The sequence below is a fragment of the Xenopus laevis genome, chromosome 9_10L (genome assembly GCF_017654675.1).
Source record: "Xenopus laevis strain J_2021 chromosome 9_10L, Xenopus_laevis_v10.1, whole genome shotgun sequence".
In the NCBI taxonomy this organism is placed as follows: Eukaryota; Metazoa; Chordata; class Amphibia; order Anura; family Pipidae; genus Xenopus; species Xenopus laevis.
In genome coordinates this window covers 133,743,448-133,771,375 of record NC_054387.1, presented here as the reverse complement: position 1 = coordinate 133,771,375, position 27,928 = coordinate 133,743,448, and the positions used below count along the sequence as shown (strand labels likewise).

Sequence of the window (27,928 nt, the reverse complement as noted above, 5' to 3'; positions counted from 1 at the left end):
TAAATATTGGGAAGGGGTTTGTTACAGTGAGAGCTGTGAAGATGTGGAATTCTCTCCCTGAATCAGTGGTACAGGTTGATACAGCATTTGGTAGCCATCCAAGGCCTCCTCTTATTATTAAATTTGTAGTTTGAGGACTCTTAGCTGCATAGAAGGTCCTTAATGAGTGCTCTATTATGTACAAACAATGTACTGTAGAACATCTCCTTTTCTATCTTCCCCCAAGTCTTGACACAGTCATAGAGATGCCTCATCTTCTCCTGGGAGGTTCTGTTGCTTCTCACTGTATCGTACTGTTCCTGGGTCAGGATCTTATCACCCAGGAGATCATCCAGTACAGGATCAATGTGGGACATTCTGTCAATCAGAGCTGCTCGGTGCCTATCCACAAAGTGCTGATTATCTGTGGGAGAGAAGGAAAACCCAAAAGCATTGCCAAAATTATATATCACCAAGACCATTTTATTACCCTCTTTTATGACTGCTCACTGTCATTAATTCTGATACTCATGATCATTCTTGCTTCTTTTTGGGATAAAGCATTAGTGGGGTTATGTAGTAACAGGGTAAACTTATAGTACCCACCTAAACCAATTTGAAAGTAACAATCATAGTTTTTGCTATGAGTTGTTAGAACTACATTACATCAATAACTTAAAATGGTGTGAGTTACAGCCACTCCAAGCCGTTTTCGGGCTATTTAAACCTGTAAGTCTAGTCACTGGTGACACAGTTGATGAGACTTCTACCCAGGAAGATCCAAATATATTGTAAAAAATACCAACATCACAGGAATTTCCCACAAAGCTCTCCGAGCTAAGAGAATAGACAACATGGGCCATTAAAGGAGAAGGAATCCCCCTGGGCACAAAACCCCTCCCCTGTGTTGCCCCCCCTCCCTCCTCCCCCCTGGCCTACCTGTCCCGCCGGGCAAATGCCCCTAACTTGTTACTCACCCCTCTGCGCAGGTCCTTTCCACGGAGTTCACAGTCTCCATCTTCTCCCATGCGCATCTTCTTCCTGCTTTGACCGGTGTCTTCTGGCGCATGCGCAGTAGGAACATTTACGCGCAGTAGAGCCGTACCGGTAAATGTTCCTACTGCGCATGCGCCAGAAGACGCCGGTCAAAGCAGGAAGAAGATCGCATGGGAGAAGATGGCGACTGTGAACTCCGTGGACAGTACCTGTGCAGAGAGGTGAGTAACAAGTTAGGGGCATTTGCCCAGGGGGACAGGTAGGCCAGGGGGGAGGGGGGCAACACAGGGGAGGGGTTTTGCACCCAGGGGGTTTCCTTCTCCTTTAATTGAGTGACTTACAGCAGACCAACTATGTATGTCGCCATTGAGAGGTTGCTCATAAGATTATGCTTTTTGGATTTATCTATACTGTTGGCAGTTTTATACCGCTGTCGCAAATTGTATGTACTGTTTCAGCTCTGGTTGCCAAACTGTGGAGCTGCTGTCATATTCAACTAGTGGAGACTCAGTCTGATTTCCAGGTGAGGGAGATTGGGGAGAAGTGTCATTTTCTCTGCTACATACTACATACCCCTGAAAGAACATCTTGTATGTGTGGTTAGGGGCAGTTACAGTGTGATTTGGGGTGCATAAATATTTGTTGTCATGTCTCCAGCATAAGCGGTCATCATGCTTTATATTTCATTGCTCCTTTGACAAACAGTTTTGCATTCTCCTTTTATGGTAGCATCGCTGGTAAGTAAATAGACTGAAAGTTGCACCAAAACACCTTTACAGCTGCCAGCATCCCCAGAGACATTGCTGTATATACATTTCATGCCAGCTAGTGTTTGTGTTGTTATAGTTATATATCTGCATATGTCTGCATTATTATTCTTTGTACTGATTGCATTTCCTTTGGTTTGTATTACAGTTTCACCTCTCCACTCAGCTCTTTATCTATTCCACTTGCCTATCCAGTAAAACCTACAGCCTCCAAGCTCAGTCTCTTTATTGGAGTGTGGGGAGGTTTAGCTGCATGTCAAACTACACACTGCCCCAGGTAATCCGTAGGGAGGACAGAACATTTGCTGTTCTAGAAATTATATCCTTGTAAATGGTGCTTAGTGACGTCATCAGTTATAATTGGAGCTTAGTGATGTCACGTCTTACACATGACTTACAGAAACTTATGTATTATATTAAATTACGTACCCCCTGTTGCAAAATATTAGGATATTAGAAGTCACTTCGGAGTTCCATGACCTGTATAAAAACACTCAGCCTTTGGCCCTGTGCTTTTATATGGTCATGGAACTCCTCATTAACAATACGGGGTACTTTTTTCATCATATATGTACTCATTACATTAAGGGGACTTTCATCAAAGGTAGGACCATCAAAAGTGGCTTCAACTCAATACCTTTGCTAATAAGTGAGTTATACTAAATGGTTATATATCTTATTAAGGATTAAGGGAAGAACCAAGCTATGGTATTATTAACTGAGAGGTAATATTAAATGCCATGATTCTAGTTAATAAAAACACAGGAAAAATTGGGATTCATCCTGAAATAAGGATCAAAAATAGGGTCTGACTAGTACAAACTGCAATATTTCTATACAATCCACATATTGAAGAAAATGAAGATACTTGTACATCAGTACAATTTGTAAGTCTTCTCAGCCAAAATGCTGTACAGAAAAACTGCAAAATCTGGCTTTGAAGAGGGAGCAAATTTCTTTATGCACCTGGGAATTCATATTCCCCCTCACTATACGAGAACTTTAACCAGATCATATTATGTCTGAGAGATAAAAAGTGTGCATGCTCCCCTTCTTGGTTTTACATTTTTGTGCCAGGTTGATGTTTCCATATATGTTCCACCATCTGTATCATTCATGGGAAGTACAATAGGCTATTTGGGCAACTCTCCAGTAAGTAGGGGAACAAATGCCTGTTGCTTCTCTACTCTTGAAACCCTAAAAGAAGCTGAAACCAATTTGAATAAAATCATCCAAAGGAACGGAATGGACAGTAAGAAACAGGTATCTGCTCTTCTGCAAATGGCTTATTTTGCCCATATACATTCTGTTACAACTGACTGTAAAGAATTTGGTTTTGTTACCCTTATGAAAAGAATAATAGTAATAATATATAGGATGGGCAGGGTAACTATATTTAACCCAGTTATGTAGAGCAATAGAATGTGGTTCACAAATTAGAAACATAATGCTAATACAGCAACATTAGTATAGATATGGGTATATAGAATTTATGTGACAGTAGGGAGGGGTGTGTGTATGGGGCTGGGTTTTCATTTGGAGGGGTTGAACTTGATGGACTTTGTCTTTTTTCAACCCAATTTAACTATGTAACTATGTAACATTTACAACACAATTAATACAGCAAAATATCTAAAATACCAACCTTGTGTCACTTGGGCTTTTGGTATCAAGTCTTCTAAAATAAAACACAGGGGTGGGGACATTAACATTGTATGTAGAGTAGAGCATGTCTCAGCACAATACAACAATGTTTTATTATATAGTAGAACACAGGAGACCCAGACAAGGGTAAAAAACCAACCAAAAATAAATCAATAACCCACTAACCCCAGCTTTAAAGGAGGCGTTTTATGTAAAAAACTAAGAATGTACCAGTGCATTTTACTCATTTAGAAATAGAAAGAATGTGCTTTAAAAGTAGTGTTTCTGGTTACTTTATTGTAAATTTCTGCAAAATCCCAACTAGTCCCGCCCATCTGTTCCACTTGCTGCTGCCTCCTTTCCCAGGCTGTGCAGGGGAGCCTGCATCACTCAGCTCACTGCACTGTAGGACAGGAACCAATCAGCAGCTAGCAGGACCTGATAGGGAACTGAAGGATGTCTTTGTTTGTGTGACTGCAGGGCTGTGATTGGCTGTTCCCCTCCTACTGTGATTCTGGCAGGGACCCTTAAAGGGAAACTAAAGCTTAAATAAAGATGTAGGCTAGAAATGTTGTACATGATGTCAGGGTCGGACTGGGGGGGCCAGGGCCCCCCTCCCCCCTCCCACAGTGCATCACTTTGTGTCTCCTTTAATACATAGTTTATAGTCATAGTTTATAGTTTAGTAAAAAGCCTGATAAACCCCTTGCTAGCACATTCAGGTTCAAGTGTATCTATACAAGAGTATTCAGGTATTTCCCATTCAATAAGGCAACTGAATTTGTCATTTGACACATTTTCAGTAAATGGTTTTTTATATATATATATAAAATACACAAAAGCCATGACTATCCTGTAAATTATATTCTTATAAACGGTGAGTTCTGATGTCATCAGTTATAAACGGTGAGTTCTGATGTCATTACTGTCACATGACTCACCGGAGTTCTGATGTCATTACTGTCACATGACTCACCGGAGTTTCATGACCTGTATAAAAACACTCGGCCTTCGGCCTCGTGTTTTTATATGGTCATGAAACTCCTCGGTAACTTATAATATCCTTATATTTTACAAAAGGGGGTACTTTATTCACTATATATATATATATATATATATATATATATATATATATATATATATATATATACACAAACACACGATCTGGAGCACTCCCAAGTGTTGGTCAATGCCTAGGTGCTGGTTAAATACCGTAAACAATATTAAAGTAGCAAACAAACCGCACAACCAGGTCTTGCATAAAGTGTAAAAATCAAAAACTTATTTTATTTATCGACGTTTCGGCTCCAAACTTAAGCCGTCTCCTGAAGACGGCTTAAGTTTGGAGCCGAAACGTCGATAAATAAAATAAGTTTTTGATTTTTACACTTTATGCAAGACCTGGTTGTGCGGTTTGTTTGCTACTTTTACATATATATATATATATATATATATATATATATATATATATACACAGTTCAGGCTTTGGTGCACTCCAATCCAGCAGAGTTTTATTGCCTGGGTGCTGTCATATATAGTGTAGATAGTTGTATTCCAAGGAATGACGCACTCCAGGACTTCATAATGAGATCAAGCAAAGTGAAGTTTTATTTGTCAACGTTTCGGTCCAGTCTGGACCTTTCTCAAGACATTTTCTTGAGAAAGGTCCAGACTGAACCGAAACGTTGACAAATAAAACTTCACTTTGCTTGATCTCATTATGAAGTCCTGGAGTGCGTCATTCCTTGGAATACGACTATATATATATATATATATATACTGTTCAAATGACCAGCAACTCCAGGGGTTTCAGTGAAAAAAGTTTTGTATTTAGATAAGTGCAGATACAGCCGTAGCTGTATCTGCACTTATCTAAATACAAAACTTTTTTCACTGAAACCCCTGGAGTTGCTGGTCATTTGAACAGTGTATGAATTTTTTACCGTGCACCCGGGTAATCGATGTGATACGGTGTGCCACCCAGATATGGATATATATATATATATATATATATATACCGTATATACTCGAGTATAAGCCGAGTTTTTCAGCACCCAAAATGTGCTGAAAAAGTCTACCTCGGCTTATACTCGAGTCAGCTGCTAGGGAAGAACTAAATGTATACTGATATGTCAAAGTTGCTGCTTACTCACTGATCCGAAGACCGCAGTGACTCCTCCGTGCTTCCTTAGCCCTCCGCCCCTCCCCTCTCAGCTCTCGTAACTCAGTCCTCCCTCCTCAGCCCTTCCCCTCTTAACCCTCCGTGCTCTGCGTTTGTGAGCTAGCATTTTCATTTCAGCTTTGAGCACGGAGGGGAGGGGCCGAGGGCTAAGGAAGCAAAATCAAGCCACGAGGGGGGAGAAGTATGGGCAGAACGGAGGAGTCACTACTGTATTCACATCAATCAGTAAGCATCAACTTTACCATCCTTTGATAATGGTATGCGCAGCATGTGGTGTGTCCCGGTATTCTCGGCCAGAGACTTGTCTGCCTGAGATTACCGTCACGAAAGAGAAGAAAGTGCTGAGAGATAAGGAGGGGGCATAGCAAAGACACAGAAAGAATAAAACAGGGGGTGAGTTGAAATATGACAGGGAGAGGGAGATTAAAAAAGAGCAGCAGGAGGGGGAGGTGCGGGTGAGATAAAGGCAGGAGAGCAGACAGGCACACTATGCATATATAAGAGAGTTGCAAGCTCCACAGCAGACAGGCAAGCACTTGGCCAGAAATGAATTTAGGAGTCAGGATCCAAGTGCTGCAAGACAGGCATGTTAACCATTTAGGAAACCAAAATATGGGTACTAATAATTTGAGTGATATGTTATCTTCCTTGCCCCCCCCCTGGAAAATATTCTGTGGACACCCATGCATACCGGTATACTTTTTAGAAGACTATTAGACTGCTTGCTGAATTGCATTGTAAAACAAAACTGTACAATACAGTGTAAAACATTATGGGATCAACAAAGATGCTGGGCAACACCAAAGACACTCATCAGATCTTCACTAAACTTCTTTTACTTAAGTGCCAGTTCTTCCCTAGCAGAGCGCACACAGGAACGTGTGTTCTGCTGAACATGTCCTAAAATGTATTTGTCACCCCCTAGGCTTATACTCGAGTCAATACATTTTCCCAGCTTTCTTAGGTAAAATTAGGTACCTCGGCTTATACTCGGGTCGGCTTATACTCGAGTATATACGGTATATATATAAACAAGGAAAAGTTGTGCTCACCACTAGTTTTTAAAACCATTAGGCAGGGGTGCAACGAGGCTGTGACCACAAAATACATATAGACAAATACAAGATTCCTCTGCACTCAACCCATTATCAATATATTTAAGACAGAGACATTTTGTGCTACTGCTACTGAAAAATGCCTTACCCTTTAAACAACACAGGGATTGTTTGTCCATATATTGCAATATATTTAAGCTGAACAACTACGTCACAGTCATCCCATATCTGGCCAGTCCTACGCTCAATTTTATCTGATTCATTAAGAATTCTATTGCTTCATTATGTAAAATATATGGACAAACAATCCCTGTGTTGTTTAAAGGGTAAGGCATTTTTCAGTAGCAGTATGCACAAAATGTCTCTGTCTTAAATATATTGATAATGGGTTGAGTGCAGAGGACTCTTATATTTGTCTATATATATATATATGTGTGTGTGTGATACTTTGACTATCAAAAAAAAAGATATTTCTAATAATTAATGTTCTGCAATTTCTAGATTTTTGTAGTGCAAGAAAGGACTTTACAACTTTGTTCCTTTTAAAGGAGATATATCAAATTAGTGAAAAATCTGCTAATCTTTTAGGCAGTATCAAATATTATAAATGAACATGTTATACTGAATATATTATGAATATATTGGGCTGATTTATCAGAAACAAAAAAGGAGGGTTGTGGGTGCACTCCTAAGGTCATATAAAATGTATTTAAATACAATAGTCCCCTGTCTAAATGATTCAATGAATATGCAAGTGCATGTATTTAAAAAAGAAAAGAAAAACAGGGTTTTTAGTTACAAAGTTATGATTATAAAGTTGATAAGCCGCCATACCACGTCAAGGTAAACCCCATACGGCGGTCCCTAACCTGTTTACCTGTGATCAAAATATAAAAGGTCATATACCTCTCTGCTTAACCGCATTACTTGGAATAAAAATCTCCTGAAGCTTGGTTTCAAATATGTTTTTATATGGCCTTAGGAGTGCACCCAAAAACCTCCTTTTTTGTACCTGATTTATCGGAAATCAAGTTGGCATTTTTTTCCCAACATCTGCTGATTAACAGCTTTAATCCTTGTTTTCTAAATGAAAGCAAATGTTAGGAATTTGAGGAAATGGTGCTACTTATTTGATACCCACAATCAACTGGCTGTTGCCTTCTATCATCTATGGAGGGTTGGGATTGTGACAGGAGACACATATGCAGGTTTTTCCATCAGAAAGACAAATTATGAAAGTTACCAGTCCTGAGTCGAGTTCGCCATGCTGATGTGTTATTTACTTCACACGTTAATTGTAAGTACATTTTATCCTGTATTTCCTCAAGGTATATCTCACTGTAATTATACAGCTCTGACTTGACATCCAAACACAGCTCAAGCTCCTAAAAAAGAAAACATATTTTTTGAAGTTAGGGCTTATAGAACAGGACTTTATACAGTACAAGCCATGCAGCTTGGGAACAAGCAAGAATGAACCTTCCTGTGGATTGTGAATGTTGAGGGACCTCCAGTAAAGAGACGAGACACAAACAGACCAAAGCAAATGTAATCAGATTGAATCTTCTCCATCCTTCTTCCTGTGTGTGTTATTTGACCTAAGCAATTTGCTGTTGTTTTGGGTTAACTAAAACTGGGATAAATGGAAAGTGGTTGGAAGTTAAAGGTGAAATATGGCAAAGGACTAAGGTGACCAAAAAATTACAACTTTTCACCTTGGAATGTTGCCAGATATGCAAAAACCCTGTACTTCAATGAGACATACATTAACCCCCCCCCCCCCCCCCCCCGTAATCTTGTAGGCAATCATTAATATGTGCCAGCTTTCACTCTGGGCTAAAAATAATCACTGACTTTAATTACCGCCTCTTTATTGGAGCTTCCCAAAGATCTGATCTGTCCTTGACCATGTTTCAAATGAGGGGTGGGTTTATCATAATGGTCCCTGTCAAAAGCACAATAGGAGGGGGACAGCCAATCACAGCCCTGCAGTCACACAAGCACAGACAGGTTTCAGTTCCCTATCAGGTCCTGCTAGCTGCTGATTGGTTCCTGTCCTACAGTGCAGTGAGCTGAGTGCCGCTGGCTCCCCTGCACAGCCTGGGAAAGGAGGCAGCAGCAAGTGGAACAGATGGGTGGGACTAGTAGGATTTTTGCAGATATTCTCAATAAATCAACACAACTTTTTTAAAGGAGAAGGAAAGCTACTGAAGCAGTTTATTGACAATAGATTAGCCACAATAGTGCAAGCTATAACACTATATTTATTCTGTAGAATGCTTTACCATACTTGAGTAAACATCTCTTGAAGTGTTCTCTGTTTTTCTAGGATAGCAGCTGCCATATTGACTTGGTGTGGCATCACTTCCTGCCTGAGTCTCTCCCTGCTCACTCATAGCTCAGGGCTCAGATTACAGCAGGGAGGGGAGGAATGAGGGGGAGAGGAGCAAACTGAGCATGCTCAAGGCCGTGCCCTGGAGGTTAAAGCTGAAGGCAGGAAGTCTGATACAGAAGCCCATGAGTACACAATAGAAGGAAAGAAATGTGCTGTTTCTTTTGACAGAGGACTCAGAGCAGCATTACTTTGAGGGTTTACTGGTGTATTTATATAGACCTTTCTAATAAAGCTTACTTAATTTTAGCCTTTCCTTCTCCTTTAAGCACATTTCTTCTATATTTAAAAGAGTTTAATGCACTGGCACATTCTCCTTTTTCACACAGATTCAGTTCAGTGAGAAAAAGTTTTCTCAAGCTTTATTATGTGAAAAGTCATGGATTCAATTTCGAGGAGAAAAAAACTTTTCACCAAACTCAGTTCCAGTTTTTTCTCGTGAGAGGAGTTTTTCTGAACTAAATGTAATCTCAAATTGAATTTCATCCATGACTTTTTACATGATAAACTTTTCTTCTCACTGATTTGAATCTGGCTGATATGTCACTCATAATGCAGATGGAGAGCATGTAACTTACCTCTGGATTTATTTCTGCATCCTCCGGTCCCCCCACAACATATTGTGTGCCAGTATATATAGTGCTGGTCCGAGGAGGTTTGTCCATCCAGTAAAAACAATTCCCAGTCTCCTTATTGTGCACAGCCTAAACACATTATATATAAATTAGCCACATATCAGATATCTCAATGTTCTGACTCTCTGAGAGAAACATGGGAATTTATTTACCTGCTTTAATGAGAGATCATGTGGCATCAAGTAGAGATGAATGGTGTAACCTGTTTTGTATCTGCTGTATAACATGACAACGCCGTGAGTTGGGATTTTCCTCCGACGTCCATTAGGTGATGGTTGTAACTTAATCACCCCCACTGGGGAGAAGGTGGGATTTTCCAGAACAACATAAAAAGGCTCAACTCTGTTTGGTGATTCCAGGATCATATTGTCATCTTTATAATGAGCCACTCTGAACATTGCTTTATCCACGTCTCCTCCTGTGAGGGAATCACATGATTGGCCTCTAGTATTATCATGATTAATAAGCGCAAACAACAAAAGTTTTATGTATGTATGTATGTTTAACTTTATTTGTAAAGTGGTGTTAAGGAGCCACAAAGCTGTACAGTGCATAAAAGTACAATATATATAAGTATACACAGGGGAAACAAATCACATAATAAATATATACAGAATCATAGGACAAAGAGCTTATGTGCTATGTGGTAAGAGACATAGTAGGAAGGAGGTCCCTGCTCCATAGAGCTTACAGTCTAAGTGGATGGGAGGCTAACATACAGGAACAAATTGGAGATGAAAAAGTGCACAAGGTAAAGCATAATTAGTAGGTACAAGACTAGGCTAATGTTCTATAATCCAAAAGGTAGACTCTTAGTTTTTTCTTGAAGAGATTGAGAGAGGATTCCTTACAGAGTAATTCAGGGATGGTAAGGAGCAGCAAGATAGAAGGGTTTGAGATGACAGGTGGCAGTGGATGGTGTGAAGAGAAGGTGGCTATGAGAAGAGCGGAGAAGACGGCCAGGAACATGTAGCGACACAAGAGAAGAATGTAGTGAGGAGCAGAGGAATGAAGGGCTTTGAATGTTAGTAGAAGTAGTTTATATGCTGTCCTTTGCTTAATGGGCAGCCATGCTAAGTATTTTAGTTGGGGTTGAGCAGATTCTCTTTTAGGAGAGAGCAGAAGGAACCTGGTAGCAAAGTTTAAGATTGATTGGAGGAGAGAGAGATGGGAGTCAGGAAGACCGGTTAGGAGGAGATTGCAGTAGTCTAAACGGGATAAGATAAGGGTATGGATTAGTGTTTTGGCTGTTGTTTGTGAAAGAAACGGGCATATCTTGGCTATATTGCGGAGGAAGAAATGACAGGTTTTGGCAGTATTATTAATATGATTAGAGAAGGAGAGGGACTGGTCAAAGATGACCCCTAAGCAGCATGCTGAGTTAACCGGGTTAATGGTCATGCCATCAATAGTAATGGTGAAAGGAAGAGAAGGGCTTGGTTTGGGTGGAAATCCATGAGCTCAATCTTGGCCAAGTTGAGCTTGAGGTGGCCTTGGTTCATCCACAAAGAGATAGCTACTAGGCAGTCTGCTATCTGGGTTTGAACGTCAGTGGTTAGTGAGGGAGTGGCTAAATATATCTGAAGGTCATCGGCATACAGGTGATATTTAAGGCCAAATGAAGATATAAGGTCTCCTAAAGAGAGGGTGTACAAGGAGAACAACAGAGGACCAAGTACAGAACCATGAGGCACGCCCACATTAAGATGAACAGGAGGAGAGGATTTGTTTGCAAATTAACAAAGAAGGAGTGGTCAGAAAGGTAGGAAGAGAACCAAGATGCAGCTTGATCACAAATACCAATTGAATGGAGAACTTCCATTAGAACAGAATGGTTAATAATATCAAAAGCAGAAGATAAGCCCAGCAGAATGAGAATAGAGTAATGGCCTTTGGCCTTAGAAGTCTGGAGATCATTTGCAACTCTACATAAGGAGTCTCAGTGGAGTGAGTAGGTCCAAAGTCAGACTGCATTGGGCCAAGCAGATTATTGGTGCAGAGAAAGTTAGTAAATAAATACACAGTACATTAAGTAAATAAATAAGTAAATAAATACACAGTACATAAAGCACAGGATCAGCCCATATCAGTTGGGTGATACAACCAATATGATCTTCTGGTGTTGGCCCACGGTGTAGTGAATAAGTGCAAATGTGCTGTACAAGTGTATTGTTACCAACACAATGTAAATTCAGTCAGTAGTGGCTGATAAACCACCAGCAAATTATTATTTAAAAAGGACTGTTGCCATAAACACTAGAAAATACACAATAAAGGACAACGTATATATCTAACCGATTATTGTATTATTTTACCAAGAGAGTTTTACTGTCCCTAAACCCTATTTGTTTGTATTTGTTTTACTGAGAAGGTGTTACTGCTAATAAATCCTATTGGTTTGTGTCAGTGAGACAGTGTTACTGATAATTCCTATTGGTCTGTGTCAGTGAGACAGTGTTACTGATAAATCCTATTGGTTTGTGTCAGTGAGACAGTGTTACTGATAAATCCTATTGGTTTGTGTCAGTGAGACAGTGTTACTGATAAATCCTATTGGTTTGTGTCAGTGAGACAGTGTTACTGATAAATCCTATTGGTTTGTGTCAGTGAGACAGTGTTACTGATAAATCCTATTGGTTTGTATCAGTGAGACAGTGTTACTGTTGATAAATCCTATTGGTTTGTGTCAGTGAGACAGTGTTACTGATAAATCCTATTGGTTTGTGTCAGTGAGACAGTGTTACTGATAAATCCTATTGGTTTGTATCAGTGAGACAGTGTTACTGTTGATAAATCCTATTGGTTTGTGTCAGTGAGACAGTGTTACTGATAAATCCTATTGGTTTGTGTCAGTGAGACAGTGTTACTGATAAATCCTATTGGTTTGTGTCAGTGAGACAGTGTTACTGATAAATCCTATTGGTTTGTGTCAGTGAGACAGTGTTACTGATAAATCCTATTGGTTTGTGTCAGTGAGACAGTGTTACTGATAAATCCTATTGGTCTGTGTCAGTGAGACAGTGTTACTGATAAATCCTATTGGTTTGTGTCAGTGAGACAGTGTTACTGATAAATCCTATTGGTTTGTATCAGTGAGACAGTGTTACTGATAAATCCTATTGGTTTTTGTCAGTGAGACAGTGTTACTGATAAATCCTATTGGTTTGTGTCAGTGAGACAGTGTTACTGATAAATCCTATTGGTTTGTATCAGTGAGACAGTGTTACTGATAAATCCTATTGGTTTGTGTCAGTGAGACAGTGTTACTGATAAATCCTATTGGTTTGTGTCAGTGAGACAGTGTTACTGATAAATCCTATTGGTTTGTGTCAGTGAGACAGTGTTACTGATAAATCCTATTGGTTTGTGTCAGTGAGACAGTGTTACTGATAAATCCTATTGGTTTGTGTCAGTGAGACAGTGTTACTGATAAATCCTATTGGTTTGTGTCAGTGAGACAGTGTTACTGATAAATCCTATTGGTTTGTGTCAGTGAGACAGTGTTACTGATAAATCCTATTGGTTTGTGTCAGTGAGACAGTGTTACTGCAGATAAATCCTATTGGTTTGTTTCTCAGGGTGACACTTACCTTTCAGACACACGTAGTGGGGCAGATACACTGCTGAGACTTGCCCAGATTTGACTGTGATGTTGAAAAGGGGCCCCACAATATCATATGTGTATTGGTGCAGGTGCCCCAGGAATTCCACCCAGGAACCAATTTCAATGTCAATATTGGCCGGTGATTCCACACAGAACTGTAATCCTGTCTCTGAGCAGCGGAAGAGACCTTCCCCCGGCACCACTAACCTGGAACACAATGGGTAAGTGTGAGAAACATCCTACAGAAACAGCCTGACTGTGCCCCCAACACTGAGCAACCAAACTTACTGTTTAGAAGTGCAACTAAACTTTCTTTTTAAAACTTTGGATCTGAATCAGGCCATTTGCCATTACTACCAGTCTGCAACCGGAGGTAACACCCCTGGGCTTTTTATTATGAGGTTTTGCACCCCATTTGCAGACATCATTCACCCCCTTCCCAGAAGTTCTGACATCTCTCCCCTTTCTCCTACAGGCCCCTCCCAGTCCACAGATCCTTTGCTCTGGGTGGAACAGGGCCGGCAATGCTGCTAAGATGGCAGATCTGATGTAATTTCTTGCCCAGAGATTCCCCCTTCCATCTGATAACATATAGAATATGCAGATAATATCCATTATTCTCATTCATTACAGAGCTGCCCCCGTATCTCCAGCAGAAATGAATTCTATGCCAGCACAGCTCCCCTATTAGCAGCACTAACATCAGTCAATAACAATATATAGGAATAACGTTCTACCTGTATTTGGTGCCACTTCTCTGGGGACTGATTCGTGGAACTTCAAGAATCTGAAAAAAAAACAGAATCTGTATTGGAACCAGACAAGTCCCATTCACTGGATAAAGTCATAGTTATGTAATTAATATGGAAGAAAAAAATACAAATGTCCTTCAAGTTAAACCTCCAAATGACCCCCACGGCACATACATACATACTGTACTTAAAGAGTAAACTAACAGTGATACCAAGTTAGTAATAGAACTATTGCACAGTGACAGTAATGCAACTTTCTGCTGCCAATTTAGTTTTTTGGGAAGGGGTGAGGGGCTTGTTGGGAAAACAAAGAAATGTACACTCTACTATGTGTGCTGTTATTGCAGTGAAGGGCAGCTCTGCTATTATTCCCTTGTAGAGATTTTTGTGTTGGTGTGACATGTCAGATACTTCACCTTTCCACAGAGCTCACACTCCTCTGCACTTCCTCTGGGCCAGTCACGTGTCTCTTCTTTCTGAACTCTGGGTTCCACTTCCACTTGAGAAATTCCTTCTTCCACTTGGCCAGAATCCTCCTCTTTTACTTGGCCAGAAGCCCCCACTTCTACTTGGCCAGAAGCACCCTGTTTCACTTGGCCATAAGCCCACTCTTTCACTTGGCCAGAAGCCCACTCTTTCACTTGGCCAGAAGCCCCCTCTTTCACTTGGCCATAAGCCCACTCTTTCACTTGGCCAGAAGCACCCACTTCCACTTGGTCAGAAATTACTTCTTCCACTTGGCCAGAAGCCCCCTCTTCCACTTGGCCAGAAGCCCCCTCTTTCACTTGGCCAGAAGCCCCCTCTTCCACTTGGCCAGAAGCCCCCTCTTCCACTTGGCCAGAAGCCCCCTCTTTCTCTTGGCCAGAAGCCCCCACTACCACTTGGTCAGAAATTCCTTCTTCCACTTGGCCGGAAGCCTCCTCTTTTATTGGGCCAGAAAGTCCCTCTTCTTGATCTGAAAGATGAATCAGTATGAAAATAGCATTTTAATGCTGCTGTTAGTGCTATGTATCACCCCAGAGGAACTGATGAACAAAGCACAACCCACTGCAGACACTCCTGATCAAAATGATTAGCAGTTTTGTAAGCTGGATAATTGAGAAGATGGCTAGAGGGTTGGAGGAGATTTTAAACTAGGTGTGGGGGGGGTTCAGTAAAGGATTCAGTGGAAGACAGGTTAGATGAGATAGTGACAAAATCAACACTTTGGCACGCACTCCACAGGACTCCAGGTAATGGTAAAAAGGAATTTACTTTATTACACAAACAAATATGGATATTTGTTTGTGTAATAAAGTAAATTCCTTTTTACCGTTACCTGGAGTCCTGTGGAGTGCGTGCCAAAGTGTTGATTTTGTACCTTGATGTCTCCCCTATGCTGAGGGTTCGGGGCGCAGCACCCGGACCACCGAACAGGAGCGGTGAGTGACCCACAAATTTATTTCATTGGGATATTTAAAGCGGAGGGCTCGGGGCATATGCACCCGAGCCAATTTCAAACAGCGGTGAGCAAACTTGGATTAAGTGTATTAGCAGACCGCGAAGTAGAAGAACGTCCCAATATTTAATCTTAACGATACGGCGGGTGGTTAGAGCGCTCCAGTCCCTAACTGTGTAAAAGTTAGATGAGACAGTGGGCAAAGAAAGGGAAAATGGGGGAGGAGATTTGGCTGGGGGTACTGTTAAGGATAGGGAGGAGCACATGTCATATGTTCAATATGGTACCAGTATTAAATGTATGTTTGCAAATGCAACAAGTCTGACTGGTAAAATGGGAGAGCTGGAGGTGCTGGTGGGAAAATATGATGTGATTGGTGTGGCCAAAACATGGCTGAATGAGTCACATGACTGGGCAGTAAATATCAGTGGCTATACTTTGTTTTGGAGGGACAGAGGCAATAGAAAAGGAGGAGGGGTATGTCTGTATGTTAGACAGGATTTAAAAGCTCATATAAAAGAGGAGGTTATGTTAGAAAATGAGGGGGCAGAAGTCTTGTGGGTGGATTTCTTCACCAATTGTAAAGAGTCCAGCAAATTAATTGTAGGCGTCGCTATAGACCCCCTAATGTAAGTGACGAGGAGGAGCCAAAGCTCCTCATGCAAATAGAAAAGGCTTATAGTTTGGGTAAAGTAATGATAATGGGAGATTTTAATTACCCAGATATTGACTGGAGCAACGGTACTGCCAGATCAGTTAATGGGAACAAATGTATAAACTTGTTACATGACAATTTTATGGCACAGGTTGTTGAGGAGCCAACCAGAAAAAATGCTTCTGGATTTAGTGATCTCAAATGACCCAGAACTTATAGCAAATGTGCAAGTCATTGAACCCCTGGATAATAGTGAACATAATGTTATATCATTTAATGTCTGGTGCAAAAAACAAAAATATACTGGGGCAACAAAAACCATGAATTTTGGAAAAGCTAATTTTAGTGCCTTGAGGGCTGCCCTACAGAGTATTGATTGGGACATTAGGTTTTCAGCTAAAAACACAGAACAGAAATGGTTGTCATTTAAAATGATATTAAATCATTACTGTTCTCAATTTATTCCCTTAAGAAGTAAACATAGAATCTCTAAGAATCATCCTGTGTGGCTTAATACAAAAGTAAAGAAGTTAATAGTAAATAAGAGAAAGGCATTTAAAAACTACAAATTTGTTGGCACAGAAGCCGCATTTAATGAATATAAACACTTTAATTAATGTTGTAAATCAGCAATCTGGAAGGCAAAGAAAGGAAATGAAGAGTTAATTGTGATGGAGGTGCCAACTAACCCTAGGAAGTTTTTTAAATATATTAATAGTAAAAAGATGCAGGTTGAGAGTGTTGCTCCATTAAATAATGGTACCAGTATTGTTGTAACAGATACAGAAAAAGGCAAATGTGTTAAATCAGTTCTTTTCTTCAGTGTATACAATAGAGGAGTGTGAGTTCCCAGGCTCACTTCATAGCTGCACTGATGGCTCAGCCCAATCTAGTCAGTGTCTGACTCAGGATGTGGTTCATAAAGCTTTAATAAAAATTAATGTAAACAAGGCTCCAGGGCCTGATGGCATACACCCCCGGGTTCTAAGAGAGCTTAGTTCCGTTTTAGACCAGCCCCTTTTTCTGATTTTCTCCGATTAACTGTCATCTGGTATGGTGCCTATGGATTGGAGAAAAGCTGATGTTATTCCAATATTTAAAAAGGGATTACGATCTCAGCCTGGCAATTATAGGCCAGTAAACTTGTGTGGGCAAATTATTTGAAGGCTTGTTAAGGGATCACATTCAAAATGTCGTCCTAGTGAATGGCATTATGAGCAGCAATCAGCATGGCTTTATGAAGCATAGGTCATGTCAGACAAATTTGATTGCTTTTATGATGAGGTAAGTAAAATGCTGGACAGTGGGGGGGCAGTAGATGTGATCTATTTGGATTTTGCCAAAGCATTTTCATACCATGCCCCACAAACGACTGCTTTCTAAACGAAGGTCTGTTGGGCTTAATGAAGTCATTTGCACATGGATAGCAAACTGGCTACAGGATCGGGTACAGAGGGGGGTTGTTAATGGGACATTCTCTACTTGGAGTAAGGTTCTTAGTGGGGTCCCCCAGGGCTCAGTATTGGGTCCACTTTTATTTAACTTGTTCATTAATGACTTAGGGGAGGGTGTTGTAAGTAATGTATCAGTGTTTGCAGATGAGACAAAACTATCAGCCCAATTAATTCCATCCAGGATGTGGCACTTGCAACAGGATCTTGACTAACTGGCAATCTGGGCAGCTAAGTGGCAAATGAGATTCAATGTTGATAAATGTAAAGTCATGGGATGTAAAAATAGCCAAGCCACTTATACCCTTAATGGTACTGCACTAGGCAAATCCATAATGGAGACGGAGCTTGGAGTCCTTGTAGATAATAAACTTGTCTGTAGCAAGCAATGCCAGTCAGCAGCATCAAGGGCAAATAAGGTCTTGAGTTGTATTAAATGGGGCAGAGATTCACGGGAGGAGGGGGTCCCACTGTATAGAGCACTGGTAAGGCCCCATCTAGAATATGCCCTACAGTTTTGGTCTCCATCACTCAAACAGGACATTATTGTATTAGAGAGGGGACAGAGAAGGGCAACTAAGCTGGTAAAGGGAAAATCTTAGCTATGAGGAAAGACTGGCCAAATTGGGGATGTTCACACTAGAGAAGAGGCGCTTAAGGGGTGATATGATAACTATGTATAATATATAAGGGGATCATATAATAATCTCTCTAATGCTTTATTTACCAGTAGGTCTTTCCAGCTGACACAAGGTCACCCATTCCCATTAGAAGAAAAGAGGTTCCAGCTAAATATTTGGGAAGGGGTTTGTTACAGTGAGAGCTGTGAAGATGTGAATCAGTGGTACAGGCTGATACATTAGATAGGTCCTCAAGCAGCACAGAGGCGCCTGGCGTGTTTATACAAAGACACTGTTGTTTTTGCTCCTGTTCCATATTGCCTGATGAAGCAGGAAATGCCTGCGAAACGCGTTGCAATACTGTTTTGTGAATAAACTATTACTGAAAATTACCACTTTCGTTGGTGTCTGCTTGGAGGAGGTAAGTCCACTACTACCTCCTCTGAATTACCCATTGGGTTTTTAAGTGTTTTTAGCTAATTTTATCCTTTTGGCGCCTTTGTTTTTTCTTATTACTATATCAAGTCCACCTCGAGTGGAGGGGTATCATCCCCTTTTTCTTCTTCTACAGAGAGCGACGTCTTATTCCTGAGTGGGGTCAGGATAATCTCTCCACCTGCCTATACAGTGGTTGCCTATCGGTAACCCTGGTTTGTGAGTATTAACTTGTTTACTCTACCATTATTCCTTGTAAAAACATATTACACTATTGGGGCTCTTGGTGTTCTTTTTTGTCTTCATTAGATAGGTGTAAGAAGGGGTTGGATGGTGTTTAGCAAGTGAGGGAATACAGGGATATGGGAGAGAGCTCATAGTACAAGTTGATCCAGGGACTGGTCCGATTGCCATTTTGGAGTCAGGAAGGAATTTTTTCCCCCTCTGAGGCAAATTGGAGAGGCATCAGATGGGGATTTTCCTTCCTCTGGATCAACTGGCAGTTAGTCAGATATAGAGAAGGAAAAAAAGGTTGAACTTGATGGACGTGTGTCTTTTTTCAACCTTACTTAATATGTTACTTTACAGAGCTATGTTTACACTCACTTATATATAACTACATAGACCAATATCTATATTAACTCTACATCTTAAGATCAAAATAGCCTTGGATATTATGCTTCTTCCAGAAATCAAAACAAAGATGATAATAACTGTATGGTTACGATGGTGTGTTCCCAATTTTAATAAAGTACTCAAGTCGCGCAAAGCAGGATCAGACATTTTAGAACAATGGTATGTCCTTCCTCAAGTGAGGAATAACATAAATTATTTTCTGCAATAATGTGTTGCTTGTTTCACTCTGGGTTCAGAATTTTTTTTCGAAAAAACGGACGCCGGCGTCAAAAACGGGCGCTGGTGTAAAAAAATGGGCGCCGGCATCAAAAACGGGCGCCGGCATCAAAAACTTTTCCCCATTTCGCAAATTTCGCGCGGAATTCGCGAATTTTTTGGCAAAGCGCAATGGCGCAAATTCGCCCATCACTAATGACCTGTATAAATGTGAATCTTTACAAATGTATTTCAATAAATTAGCACAAAACACTACTTTTCTCAGCACGTTCCTTCTATATTTAAAGCAGATATATAGGATAAATGAAAAAAACTTAATTTTGTAGGCAATTATAAGTAATATATGGTGTTGCTTTTACACGGGGCTAAACATTAATATTGTCTTTAAAAATAGCCCCTTTATTGGAGCTCCCTATAGATCAGGGGTGTCCAACCCGCGGCCCGGGATAGAGTTTGATGCAGCCCAGCTTGAAACGCTCGGTTGCCTGTATAATAGGGAGAGAGACTCAGCACCCCCACCTTCATTGGGCTGGCTGGACTGTGTGCTGAATAAATTTGTTGGAGATGTCACAGCTCGTCACGTGACTCCTCTCGTCTAGAGAGAGAGAGAGAGACTGCCTGCCTCTCTGCATTGTAATCCGTCGACATGTGAGGTCCTGGGAAGAGTGGGAAGAGGTACTGCTTAGTAGGGGGAGGTTAAAGCTATAGACAGGGAGTCGGGGAGAGGGGTCGCTGACACTGTTTATTGCTAAGAATGTTTTGAGCTGCGCAGGTACAATCTGGACTGTTGCGGGGGGGGGGTTAGGTGAGTTATAGTTCAGCGAGTGCTTTGTTTTTCGGTTTAATAGTCATTATTTCGGCTCCCGTGTATTACTGCCTGCTTAGAGTACATTGTGTTACCCAAGGGTAAAGTGTATCTGTAATGCAAATCTGTTGTTTTTGAATTACAACACCCCCCAAACCCTGACATCCAGTCCCCATTATAAGTTCACTTCTTGCTTTTTGTTTTTGGGACCCTCATGCCTCAGTGTTGGATGATGAAAGCAGGAAGGTGAGTTCCACCTGTGCCAGCTGCTTGATGAACTGGGTCAGCCTAGGCAGGGAAATAGCAGTAGAGCTATAGGCATTGCACTGGGATTGATCATCAGCAGGGTTGCCAGGTTGGTCTAGTTTCCAGCCAAATTAGGCTACTAATGACCTAGGGAGGAGGGAGACTGCCCATTGCCCAATTAGTAATCATACAGCGGAGAAGGTTGATCTATATTTGTCCCATATTCCAGTGTATAGCTCAATCTGGTTATCCAGCTGGTATTGTAGTTCATTTCTGTGTACCGTATATACCCGAGTATAAGCCGAGTTTTTCAGCATCAAAAATGTGCTGAAAAAGTCTACCTCGGCTTATACTCGGGTCAGCGGGCAGTAGCTGAGATTGCAGTCACTTTTAATCATTCCTATACCAACAGTTCACTTGGGGAGAGACTGCAATATCCCACAATGCCCTCTGTTGGTTATATGAAAGAATAACAGTGCGCCCTCTGTTTGTTATATCAAAGAATAACAGTGACTGCAATATCACACAGCGCCCTCTGTTTGTTATATCAAAGAATAACAGTGACTGCAATATCACACAGCGCCCTCTGTTTGTTATATCAAAGAATAACAGTGACTGCAATATCCCACAGCGCCCTCTGTTGGTTATATGAAAGAATAACAGTGACTGCAATATCCCACAGCGCCCTCTGTTGGTTATATGAAAGAATAACAGTGACTGCAATATCACACAGCACCCTCTGTTGGTTATATGAAGGATTAACAGTGATGGCAATATCACACAGCGCCCGCTGTTGGTTATATGAAAGAATAACAGTGATGGCAATATCACACAGCGCCCGCTGTTGGTTATATGAAAGAATAACAGTGATGGCAATATCACACAGCGCCCGCTGTTGGTTATACGAAAGATTAACAGTGATGGCAATATCACACAGCGCCCGCTGTTGGTTATACGAAAGATTAACAGTGATGGCAATATTACACAGCACCCTCTGCACATGGTAGTGGGACAGTGGGACAATGCACACAGTAATTCGTTTGGCAATTCTCTGTCACCATCAACTTTGCAAAGAAGTCCGGTTGATCGCTGGGGGGGGTCTCTTTGGCGGAATGTGCGCTGCGGGGAGACAGGGCTGTAGTTGTGTCTAGGCTTATACTAGAGTCAATAAGTTTTCCCAGTTTTCGTAGGTAAAATTAGGTACTTCGGCTTATACTCGGATCGGCTTATACTCGTATTTCCTTTATTTTTAGAAATCAAAAGTGTTTGTGTATTTCATGTGCGGCCCCATAAAGCCAAAAGGTTGGACACCCCTGCTATAGATGTTCTCTGGTCCCTCTCTGTGTTTCAAATGAGGGGTGGGCGTGTCCTAATGGTCCCTGCCAGGGGGACATCCAATCACAGCCCTACAGTCACAAAACAGTGCCTGGCCAAGTCAGCCGGGTGCCCTAGGCAAACTGGCCGACAACGTTGCCCCTCCACTGCTTGCGCATGCGCAGAAGAGCAATTGCAGAGGCAGCTCGGGTGATCATGCAAGGAAGAGCGCAAGTGCAGGGAAATGATAATGCGCATGCAACGAGGAACCGCTAATCCGCATGCTCACTTTTAGACGAAAGCTGCCGCTCAACGGTCCGAACTAGGGGAAGGCGTTAGAAGAAGTATATGCCTGGCGCCCCTCTACCTTTGCGCCCTAGGCACGTGCCTCTTCTGCCTACCCCTAGTTCCAGCCCTGCACACAAGCACAGACATGCTTCAGTTCCCTATCAGGTCCTACTAGCTGCTGATTGGTTCCTGTCCTACAGTGCAGTGAGCTGAGTGCACAGCCTGGGAATTCAGGGAGCAGCAAGTGGAAGAGAAGGGAGGGATTATTAGGGTTTTTGCAGAAATATTCAATAAATCAGCCTGAAACACTAAATGTCTTATTTAAATGAGTACAATGCACTGGCACATTGTTGTTTTTCACATGTCTCCTTTAACCTCTCTCTATCTGTCCCCTTCAATTGGGAACTACTGGGTGGGGTTATCACAATTCACAGGGATTAACATCTAAATCTGTGTCTCAGAGCAAATCCTACTATATGTATCTTGGAATATTGAGGGCAGGTTGTGTGGGTGAAAACTTTGCTGGAGGACACAATTTCTCACCTTTTTTCTTTTTCTTTGCTTTAAATGATTTGTTTCTATGACGTTGACCTGCTGTAAAAACAGAATAGAACAGTGTGGATACATGAAATAACCCCAGAACAGGCAGCTTGAAATGTTATTGGGAGTGAGGTCAGGGTAGGGTTATTAGAACTGATCGATTTCTGAAACCAAGAAAAAACTATTTCAGATTAAAACTAAATTAATCCAGTCCCTACCTGCCACATCATAATTTTTTTCCCAAAAAAAGTGATTGTTCCATAAACACTTCATCAGCCCCTCCCCCTGCCCTAAATGTCTGCACCCAATGAAGAAAAAAAATTGGCAATGCCAAATTAGTCTATAACTGGATGTGGCCAAGATGTGCCCCAAAACGAAAAGGTGGTTGATATCTCTGACACATACTGTAGAGGGAGATTTGCAGCAGTGTGATGATGATGATGATAATGGCAGTTAAAGGACCAGTAACATCGATTTAAAAAAAAAAAATGCGTTAGTATACAAAGAAAAATAAACACAAAGACAAATTAAACTTTGAAATCGCTAAGACTTTATTCAGAAATAATTTACCGAAACTCTGCTTGTGCTCCTGTTCAGTAAAGGTGACAGGCAATGATCCATCGTGCGGCGCTCCTCCCTGGCTATCTCCTATAAGGAAGGCAGGGAGGAGAAATCGAGCGCCGCACAATGGATAGGCCGATCGCATTTTCTGAAGAGGAGCGCAAGCGGAGTTTCGGTAATATATTTCTTAATAAAGACTTAGTGATTTCAAGGTTTAATTTGTCTTTGTAGGGTTTTTTTTCGATGTATACTAACAATTTTTTTTTTAAAAAAATTGATGTTACTGGTCCTTTAACTGCCATTATCATCATCATCATCGTGACCAGCCCAATGGATTTGCCAACACTCAGAACCAAATCTCCAGAGTGCTGCTCAGTACATGAGTATGTGAGTCCTTATATGAAATATATATATATATATATATATATATATATATATATATATATATAAACCAGTAGGTACCTGTTGGTGGGATCCATGACTGGGGGAGGGTGGAAATGTTCTCACCTTTTTTAGTCTCATTTGCATCAGTCTCCTCAAGAAATTCAGGTAATGACAGTCGTCTTTTGAGATTTCCGCCAGGCTCCAGTTCTGTAGAACAAGAGGATCCAGTTATTCTTTGGTCTTGTCTCATATTTCCCCTATACAGACCCTTCTCTCAAGTGTTCATTTTGGGCCACAATCCAGCCCATGTGCTCAGTGACAGATGCAACTGAAGCAGAGATGCAGAATTAGGGTTGGGGGGTGGGGGATATGGTATTTCTCCGCTGACATGGAAGTCTCATATCTTCCATTAGCCTTAGGGTTTCAGGAGGAAATTGCCCCTTATTGTTTCCTATGTGAGTGATATAATGACATGAGTTTGGGTTTGGGAGAGAAACCCTGGCACAGACAATACGGACAGGATTCACACAGGCTTCACTAGGGGGTTATGAACATTTAAATTTAATGACGCATTTTAGAGCAAGGATAGATCACAAGAGGGCAAATAACTGCCTGTGTATTATTGGCTGTTCAACCCTAAACCACATGCAGGAGATTATTGCCAAATTTCTCTGCATACCATAGAAACAAGAGACAAACTCTGCATGTCATTCCCACAGGTCAGCCTATCTGCTGATTAATAATATCTGCAAAATCCCTACTATTCCCACCCATCCATTCCACTTGCTGCTGCCTCCTTTCCCAGGCTGTGCAGGGGAGCTGGCGGCTCTCAGCTCACTGCACTGTAGGACAGGAACCAATCAGCAGCTAGCAGGACCTGATAGGGAACTGAAGCCTGTCTGTGCTTGTGTGACTGCAGGGCTGTGATTGGCTCTGGCAAAGAGCCTCTAGAGCCGAATGTCTTATTCTTTTATATTAAAGGTCACTGCCACTTAGTGACCAAACTGAGAATATCTAGGGGTCATGTTTTGACGCTGGAAGGGGAGAATTACTCCCTCTATAGACTAAGGGTCCCTTTAGTGGCCAAACCATAGAGGAATGCATAATAACTAAAAAATAAATAAATAATAATAAATAAGCAAATCACACAGGCTTCATGCTGTCAGTCAATAGCTGCTATTCACATGTGTGTGTGTCAGGGACACAGGGACTATTATGAGTGTAAGGAACCAGACTGGGAATGGAGTGACTCTCACTAATGGTCACTTCAGTTTCTCCAGCAGAATTTATGGCTTACAGTCTCTCCCAGCAGCCTCCCTGTGTGTATGGGGAATATCACTGTCCCTAAATTGCACCAACTGAAATCTCTGCCACTCAGGCTGATACTGTACTATAGACATGTGTGCGATGTAGTTCAGCAACAGCTGATGCTCCTAATGATCTCACCTGTGGGCTTAGTCTTGTCACAATGGGTCACAAAGCTGCTCGGAAAGATCCAACTGAGTGTCTCTCCTGTGTTCTTTATATGGGACAAACCAGGATTATTCATGTAATTCATACATTCAATTAATTCAGTAGATAGATTCAGTAGCCCCTTGGCTTCCAGCTCCAGCACATAGGGACAGTCAGGGAAGGAGATTTGGTGTTGTGTGAGGGGATCATCCCAGTCCTTCCAATTCTCCAACTCTCCCGCACAGGAGAAACACCGCACCCGGTCCCCAGGCCCCACATAGTAGAATCCTGCCCGGGACAAGCTCTGCCGATTGTTAAGTGGGAAATGGTGACGGTGCCCCCGGTAAGTCTCTAACCTGTTGTTTTCATCACTCATTGTCCAAAGGGGTTTCTGCCCTGAGATACTGGAGCCACTGGGGGGCGCTGATATCTCACTCTCCCCTTCTGTAATAGACTCCACTTCAGTCGGACTGAGTCTCTCCATCATATGGAATAATTGAGACTCCTTATGCTGATACTGATATTGACCCCACAGTTTATGACAGTCAGGGAAGGAGCGTTGGTGTCGGGTGAGGGGCACATCCCAGTATTCCCAATTCTCCAACTCTCCCCCACATGAGAAACACCGCACCCGGTCCCCAGGCCCCACATAGTAGAATCCTGCCTGGGACAAGCTTTGCCGATTGTTATGTGGGAATTGGTGACGGTGCCCCCGGTAAGTCTCTAACCTGTTGTGTTTATCTCTCATTGTCCCAAGGGGTTTCTGCCCTGAGATACTGGAGCCACTGGGGGGCGCTGATATCTCACTCTCCCCTTCTGTAATAGACTTCACTTTACTGTAATCCGGTTCCTTTATCAGTCCCTGTACAGTGGGACAATTAGAACTGCTGGGAACTGTCGGACTGAGTCTCTCCATCATATGGAATAATTGAGACTCCTTATGCTGATACTGATATTGACCCCACAGTTTATGACAGTCAGGGAAGGAGCGTTGGTGTCGGGTGAGGGGCACATCCCAGTATTCCCAATTCTCCAACTCTCCCCCACATGAGAAACACCGCACCCGGTCCCCAGGCCCCACATAGTAGAATCCTGCCCGGGACAAGCTTCGCTGGTTGTTATATGGGAAATGGTGACGGTGCCCCCGGTAAGTCTCTAACCTGTTGTTTTCATCACTCATTGTCCGAAGGGGTTTCTGCCCTGAGATACTGGAGCCACTGGGGGGCGCTGATGTCTCACTCTCCCCTTCTGTAATAGACTTCACTTTACTGTAATCCGGGTCCTTTATCTGTCCCTGTACAGTGGGACAATTAGAGCTGCTGGGAACTTTCTGACTGGGTCTCTCACTCATATGGAACAATGGAGACTCCTTACGCAGATACTGATATTGAGCATTGATGGGAAACACCGCAGCTCTCTGCCCCCCCCGCACATAGGGACAGTCAGGGAAGGATTGTTGGTGTCGGGTGAGGGGCACATCCCAGCGCTCCCAATTCTCCAACTCTCCCCCACAGGAGAAACACCGCACCCGGTCCCCAGGCCCCACATAGTAGAATCCTGCATCAGCCAATGCAGACTGCAGGCAGCGTATAGTTGCAGAGTAGAGATCATTACATTTTCTTAAGCTCAAGTACCTGTTAACCACACTGCGCATGTCAGTGTCCCTGTCAGTTCTCAGGTATTTGATCTCCTCTTCGCTGCTTGTATCTGTCACTTCAATCTCCAGTCTGAGCGGTTTGGGGACTTTCCTATGGTCCAACATCGAGTACTTGCGGTATTTAATGGAAGAGCCGCGCACATCTTTATGTGACTCCTCACTCCTCTCACTGTTCCCATCTGATCCTCCCCGTGTCTCCTGCAGTTGCTTCTCCGACTCCATTCTGCGCTCTCACTGACACTTCTCTGTGACTTCTAATACTTCGCTACTTCCTTATAGAAGCTCCGCCCCCTCACATGTCTGTCATTGTAACCCTTTATGTACATTTACACTTCCAGCCAATGAGGAGACTATATGACTCAGTGAGGGGGGGGGGAGCTGAGCGGTCACAGGGGATCTCTGAGCGATTATCGCTGCGCTTACTGGAAGGGATAAAGTTCTGGTATAAAGCTCAGTCAGTCTCTATATTGAGGCAAAAGCACAGTATGAGGTAAAGGTGCAACTACAAGACACTCAGTAACTGTCACACTAATGCTCAGACTAATGAATGTTATACTTGTAGGTTATTTAGGCAGATGAGAGGGACTCCAGGATCCCCTGAGATGCCAAGTGCTTGACTATTTGTATCCTGTATGGAGCTCCTCAGTGTAGGGTGTAGGGTGACCAGCCGCATTGTCAGACCAACCCATCCCTCCACCTTGACTTCCTCCACTTGGGGTCGCCATGGCAAAGTGACAAGGGGACAGTGGGGTGTGTATGGCAAGGGGATTGTGTGGCAAAGCAAGGGAGGTACAAGCTTAGCGCCCCTATCATTGCACCCTAAGCATGTGCCGATTCTGCCACCTCTGGTTCCAACCCTGGCCACATATCCTGCTTTAGACACGGCCAGTGGTACCTAAACTGCACCTCCCCCTGTCAATAAATCTTCCAAGGGCACAGGCAACCCTTGCAATAGAGACATATTGTGTAAAAAAACAAGAATGTACCAGTGCATTATACTCATTTAGATATAGAAGGAATGTGCTTAACAAAAGTAGTGTTTCAGGCTGATTTATTGAATATTTCTGCAAAACCCCTAATAATCCCTCCCTTCTAGGGATGGGTGAATAAATTCGCCATTGTTAAATTCGCGGCGAATTTCTGCGTTTTGCTGCGGATTTTTCGCGAAATTGCGGCAAAAATTCGTCTCACGACTCGTTTCACTGCGCGTCGAAATTTCGTCGC

The 27,928-nt window shown here is 42.2% G+C and overlaps 1 protein-coding gene across 1 annotated transcript; it reads right to left on the bottom strand.

The window, feature by feature from the left end:
• Nucleotides 1–26,979, bottom strand: LOC108703748. The gene is made up of 11 exons (XM_018240034.2): nt 25,042–26,979; nt 23,719–23,802; nt 22,654–22,704; nt 14,423–14,961; nt 13,992–14,041; nt 13,241–13,461; nt 9,803–10,068; nt 9,594–9,719; nt 7,867–8,008; nt 3,388–3,420; nt 1–403 (listed from the first exon to the last, which is right to left on the bottom strand). Exons 1-11 carry the CDS (start codon nt 26,924–26,926, stop codon nt 141–143), a joined length of 3,660 nt encoding a protein of 1,219 aa, XP_018095523.2. The 5' UTR covers nt 26,927–26,979; the 3' UTR covers nt 1–140.
• Between the last annotated feature and the right edge of the window lie 949 nt (nt 26,980–27,928).

What these genes read in the sequence shown, in the direction of transcription:
- LOC108703748 (XM_018240034.2), bottom strand. Translation starts at nt 26,926, where the DNA reads ATGGAGTCGGAGAAGCAACTGCAGGAGACACGGGGAGGATCAGATGGG. An exon ending in TGCAAATGAGACTAAAAAAG is followed by an intron (nt 22,705 to 23,718) that starts GTGAGAACATTT and finishes CTGTTTTTACAG; the next exon opens with CAGGTCAACGTCATAGAAAC. An exon ending in AGCAAAGAAAAAGAAAAAAG is followed by an intron (nt 14,962 to 22,653) that starts GTGAGAAATTGT and finishes TTCATCTTTCAG; the next exon opens with ATCAAGAAGAGGGACTTTCT.